The 6,793-nt window shown below is 36.9% G+C and overlaps 1 gene segment (V, D, J or C); it reads right to left on the minus strand.

Annotated features, from left to right (window-relative positions):
* Positions 1-728: 728 nt before the first annotated feature.
* On the minus strand, positions 729-4,822 carry LOC122331294. The segment is given in 4 exon segments: positions 729-1,078; positions 1,174-1,230; positions 4,617-4,730; positions 4,810-4,822. Coding segments are annotated over 4 exon segments (534 nt in total).
* Positions 4,823-6,793: the final 1,971 nt, after the last annotated feature.

Raw genomic sequence — 6,793 nt, forward strand, 5'->3', positions numbered from 1 at the left:
GACTATAATGCAAAGTGACTGCATTTACACTGCATTTAAATTATTAATTTAGCATACATAATTTTGCATGTAGACGGTAATGCTAGTAAATATATTAGTCTGAAATAGATTAAAAGCATTATATACATCATAGTTTATCCAGAGAAATAACTGACTACATGAAGCTTTCATTTCAAGATGATGCGTGGTAAGCTTTTTATTTCAGTCCAACACAGAGCAACACAGGCTATCGTATTATTAATTTCAAATACATTTCTGATACTAATAGTCACACCCCTGCCCTGTTTTGTGTTTCTCTTCATTTAACATGTATTCTGTGCCCTAGTCTCTGTCTTCACTTGATTGTATGATTATGTTCAAGTGTTGTTAATTATCCTCATTTACCTTCCCCATATAAGTTACCTTCAATGTTTTTTCGTCAGATCTCATCTATGTACATGTGTGGTCTCGATTATCTTTGCGTGTATTGCTGTGGATTTTTAAAGTTTATCGTCTTCCTTCCCGCAGCACAACGTGACAGAAGACCGGTCCAACATAAAGTGGTGTGTTTTCCCCTAGTTTTGTGTTTGGTTTCTATATTTAAGAATGGACATTGCATCTACTAATGAGTAATGTTGCCATTTACTAATGGGCATTAGTGTGTGTTCTCTGATCAGTGTTGTGTGTGATTGTGTTGTAGAGCAGCTGCATTATCTCTCAGCTGTATCAGGTTTTTGTACGACTCTTTATCACTGTGTGAACACTGGTTTATTGTTGATCCAGTGGTAACTCTGACAGTAATAATCTCCTGTATCTTCAGTCTGGACTCCACTGATGGTCAGAGAGAAATCAGTTCCATAATCAGCTCCATTTCCACTGAATCTTGATGGAGTTCCAGAGTAAAGGGTTTTAATGCTGTACACTAAAAGTTTAGGAGCTTCTCCAGGTTTCTGTAGGTACCACGAGACGCAAGACTTGCAGTCACCATCTGACCGGCGTCCAATAGAGCTGCTGGTTTTACAGGTCAGAGTCACTGTTTGTCCGTTCTGAACATGTTTCTCTGTTGGAGTCTGAATCACAGTCACCTGTCCTGCAGAGTCTGAAGAACAATTAAACGACATTAAACTTTCAGAACTGAATAGAGAATAGAAATGTTTGAATTACAACTGCAAAGATCAAACTATATTGTCTTACAATGAAAACAAATTGTCAAGATCAAGAAGATGATGAATGTCATTTTAGTTGTTGTGTCTGTTAAAGTGTCAGTCATGAAGTGTTAAACTCTCAGCACTATAAACTCTCTCAGAGCACTGAAGCATGTCGATGAAAATTTGAATAATTTACCTAAAAAGCTGTAACTCAAACCACTGATCAGTAGACAATGCGCTCATCATTAAACATGGACTGACCTTATATGAATGTATAAACATTATCAAAAACCATAATTGGTTATAAAACACAGCATTCCAGATTTGTTCAAGTCAAGTGACTATTATTTAAGTCACACAAAAAAAAGAGTGATGAGCTATTAAATAGTGACTGAAGTGACTTGTGGCAGGTATGGTGATTCATACTTGGAATTTGTGTTCTCTAACCATTATGCCTAGCTGAGACTGTTGGGAAGGGCTTGATTTGATCCAATTGGCGTTTATATCAGTAACTGTAGCAGTGAATGGGGTGAGTGGTAACTAGAAAGCTGAATGGCACTGGAGACTATGAATGCCACCTACAATAGTACAATTGTAGGTGCACTACAATTACAAAAAACATGCCTAGCCAGCAGAGGAAGCCATCGCCAGAGTACTAGTAGTGCTCCCTCTGCAGTCATTTCCTGTTTGTGGGCTTTATATCAAGAGGCCCACCATGTGCTCAATGTGAAGTATTGCCAGTATCACCGCCTTACCAAGTGTTTGCTTACCATTGTTCTATTGACTGCCAAGTGTATGATCTCTGCCTGTTTGCCTGACTGCAGATCTCTGATCTGTTTGCCTGTCTGGATTCATTGCCTGGTAAAGACCCATTGCCTGTTTATTGATCACTTGATTACTCTTGGATTATCCCTGAACCTGTCAGCCTGTCGGACTGCCTCTCTGTGTGTGACCCTCTACCTGAATTACGTTTATGTTTGTTGCCCTTCTAATAAACTTCTGCACATGGTTTCTACGCCGACATCCGCCTCCTCATTACACACTGGAAATTTAGTGTACTTACTCTGTATGTTGTAATCTAAAGCATTACCAGACAAGACAATGTTTTGTGATAATACTCTTAGGTGTGTTTGTTGAAAACACCAGAAGAGTCGACATTTTCTGGTGGCATTATAGTCTTTATTACTGTCACACTCTGCAAAATTAATAAAAGCTTGAGTTTATACCTCTGCATGTTTGTTCTCTGATCAGTGTTGTGTGTGATTGTGTTTGTAGAGCAGCTGCAGTATCTCTCAGCTGTATCAGTGCAGTCACTGTGACTCTGACTCACAGCTTTTTTGTACGACTCTTTATCACTGTGTGAACACATCTTTACTGTTGATGTAGTGATAACTCTGACAGTAATAATCTCCTGTATCTTCAGCCTGGACTCCACTGATGGTCAGAGAGAAATCACTCCCAGATCCACTTCCACTGAATCTAGATGGAGTTCCTGACTGGAGTCTGTTTGTGTAATAAATGAGGAGTTTAGGAGCTTCTCCAGGTTTCTGTAAGTACCAGGACAGACATGGTGTTGGGCTGCAGCCTGTTAAAGGAGTGCTGGCGGTGCATCTCATCACTACAGTCTTTTCTAGTTCAGTTGTTTGAACTTCAGGAGTTTGAGTAACTGTGATCTGTCCACTGGAGCCTGAGAGAGAAATGTAATATAAAAGTATACGCATCAAGGCAATTTTTAGTATACCGTAGGCCCCTTACCATAGCTAACTTTATTAATTATACTGTATTAAGCTCTCATCATGTACCTTGAGTACAGCACATCAATGTCCAGATGAGGATGAGGATGTTGTTCATTGTAGTAGTTGAGTCTTGTGTGATGATGAAGATTGTGTTGTGTTCTGCTCTCAGTCATGAAGTGTTAAACTCACAGCACTATAAACTCTCTCAGAGCACTGAAGCATGTCTGATGATGTAAAGAAGTGGGCGGGATTCACAACAGCTTGAGCTGCACTATGTACTGTATTATTATGGGTCTAATAGATGAAATTTCAGATACAGATGAAAGCATTTATTAAAGCCATTATTTTTTTTTCTTTAACTCACTGACTGTGGTCTTGAATGCAGCATCACTCACTTTATTTTATATAAAAGCTCAATATTAAATAATCTGTACAAAGTGAGGTGCGTCAAATGGTGACATCAGTTGTGTTTTGGGGGTGTAGGGGACAAATTCAACATGGGGTTTGTAGCTGTAATGTGGAGACTGACAACAGAGTTAGGGATCCAAATGCAAAAAACTTTATTTACAGTACGTTTTTAGATTTTCAAATCTTTAGTCAGATTTCAGCACTACATCTGCACAATTAAAGTGCATTAAGTACAAAATGAGTTGTTCCAGTTTAGCAGACTTTTAATACTTTAAGTATAGTCTAGACAAGGCCCAAGGGGTCTTACAAACCCTACTTTACTGCAACATGAGTAGCAACATCAGTCAGCAGAAAGGTTGGCCATACCGACACACGAGATATCAGACGCTTTATTTAAACCCGTAAATCAGACAGAAAGATAGCCAGGCTGTTTGTGGAGTTGTTTATCCTGTAACAGTAGCTGTCTGTTACATCTAATTTAATTTAAAGTGTAAGTTCACAAGCTGTTCTAACTACCTCACTGCAGTACATGATCAGTACATTTTTGTTTCATGTAAGTGACTACCAAGACCTGGCTACTAGAGTACTTTTACTGTAATTAGTCTGTACTTACAGGACACTGGGTCATTAAAATAAAGTTATCTGCTGGAAGGTCTTTCTACTGTGAACGAGTGTACTGTAGTTAGTGGAAGCTAGAGACTAAGGCTGAAAGTTTTACATATGTATATTTTTCTTATAAAAATTACTTTTTGGGAATTTACAATTTACTCAGGAGGCCTTTATTCTCATGTTGCATATGTACCATTTCCAGTATTTACTATTTTGTTTTTCTCAGAAAGATATGACTGAGCAAACATGACATGAAAAGAAGCAAACGTGTAACTTTACCTTCCCTGTCTAATACAGATAGATGTTTTCTAGTTTGATTTAATGGGTAAAGGGATAGGACATCTAAAGTAAAGCATTGCCACATTTATAACAATAAACTTCACCATCTATTTATTTTGTGTTATGAGTGTGTGTTCTCTGATCAGTGTTGTGTGTGATTGCAGTTGTAGAGCAGCTGCAGTATCTCTCTCAGCTGTATCAGGTTTTTGTACGACTCTTTATCACTGTGTGAACACCCAGCTATTACTGATATAGTTTATAGCCATACAGTAATAATCTCCTGTATCTTCAGTCTGGACTCCACTGATGGTCAGAGAGAAATCAGTTCCACAGTCAGCTCCATTTCCACTGAATCTTGATGAAGTTCCTGACCGGAGGGTTTTAATGCTGTGCACTAATAGTTTAGGAGCTTCTCCAGGTTTCTGTAGGTACCAGGAGAGACATGACCCACACCAACCGTCTGACTGGCGTCCAATAGAGCTGCTGGTTTTACAGGTCAGAGTCACTGTTTGTCCGTTCTGAACATGTTTCTCTGTTGGAGTCTGAATCACAGTCACCTGTCCTGCAGAGTCTGAAGAACAATTAAACGACGTGATGTTTAAAAAGTTTGAAATAACTTTTAAGAGAGCTAACTGAATGAAAGGTCTTACCTTGAAAATACATCCCTAAGATCAAGAAGAATATGATCAATGTCATTGTAGTTGCTGTTTTTGTTGCTGTGTCAGTCATGAAGTGTTAAACTCACAGCGCTATAAACTCTCTCAGAGCACTGAAGCATGTCTGATGATGTAAAGTGACTCTCACTATTTAAATCATTCACCTGAAGACTGTAGTTCACTCTCGAAGACACTACACTTGTTTTGTATCACATTTAATACAGTATTACAGTATAAAGGCACTGCAGGTAAACATTAAAAGCTGAACGAACAAGAATGATTATGTAACAAAATAGTATTTAAATTGACAAGTTTCATTAATAAATCCACTGGTGGACAAACACTTAATAAATTATCATAAAAACAACCAGTATAGACAACAATGGCTATATTCTTCAACACATGTAGTGTTTTTCGGTAACTGTTTCATTTAGATTTAGATTACTGTTTAGATTACATAGTTTTAAGCACTCCTGAAAATTCAGCAATATTAATATTATGCTTTGCTGCTATTTGCCAAACGTTCATGTTCATAAGAGTTTATTCACATGCCAGTGACGCCCCCTCTAGAATAAAAATCTACAATACAATACTAATGTATTGTTCTTTTATTTAAATGGGGTTTAAATGAATAAATAAATTATAAATTATATATATATATATATATATATATTTTTTTTTTTTTTTTTTTTTTTTTTTTTTTTGTTCATTTGTTTGAGAACCACACATGTATGTCCAACTTATATTTAATAAACTATGGCGATTCTTTAGGATTATATGGTTACTTTACAGGCAGATAATACACTTATATTAATATTAAAGAGCAACATAGATTTATTTACAGTCTTGTTGTTTGACGCTTTGGCAGTACTCTAATATGATTTTCTGAGTTAAATGTTTATTAAGGCTTCAGTGTTCACTGAGAGCAAGTACACTGTTAAATTAATTAATATGAATAAAATATTTCAGGATGAAATGTCATTTAAATGTATCAATTAAAAAATAAAACCTTTATATTACACTATTGTAAAAACTTCTTATAAAAAAAAAACAGTTAACATTTACTTATAATATAATCTCAGATAATACATTATTATTATGTCTGTTTTGATGAATATTTTGTCTTCTCTTTTACATTGAAATATTCAGGGTTCACTCACTGAACCATGAAAACACCTGCAAATGGAGGAAATTATGAAACTATTTTGAGTAGTCAAATGATGAACCCCAACCACTGAAACAGATGACTGTTGGTTCTGTGTGTGTTGACTCGGTGTAGTCTGACTGTATCTTGAAGCTCCTGTGAAACATCTGCTGATGGAGCTGATCTATTCTGAGAGGAACAGAATGAGTCAGGACTAAAGAGAGATGATGTTTGTTCACTGAGACTCTCAGCAGTCAGACTGAGCTTCCCAATGATTGATCAACCATTTACTGTTTTGCTGTAAAAACTATATGTGTGTGTGTGTGTGTGTGTGTGTGTGTGTGTGTGTGTTGTTTGTGATCCTCTCATCAGCAGCTGCATTATCTATCAACTGTATCAGATACGACTCTTTATCACTGTGTGAACACATGTTTACTGTTGATGTAGGGGAAACTCTGACAGTAATAATCTCCTGTATCTTCAGTCTGGACGTCTTTCATGGTCAGAGAGAAATCACTTCCAGTATCTCTTGTTCCTGTCACTGAATCTAGATGGAGTTCCTGACTGGAGGGTGTTCATTTGATATATGAGGAGTTTAGGAGGTTCTTCAAGTTTCTGCTGATACTAATATAAGTGACCGTAGCGTATCCCAATGTCAATCTAACACTCTATTGTAGCTGTTTGCACAGTTTTAAATTCAGGCTCAGTCAAAGTGACTCCTTTGGATTCTTATAATAATATAACTTAAATAATGTCTCTTACGGAAGTATGTAATAGAAACCCATGATAAATAATCAACTGCCCAGTACATTCTGCGTCAGTGACGTCAAATGG

Source organism: Puntigrus tetrazona, chromosome 25 (genome assembly GCF_018831695.1).
Source record: "Puntigrus tetrazona isolate hp1 chromosome 25, ASM1883169v1, whole genome shotgun sequence".
NCBI classification, from domain to species: domain Eukaryota; kingdom Metazoa; phylum Chordata; class Actinopteri; order Cypriniformes; family Cyprinidae; genus Puntigrus; species Puntigrus tetrazona.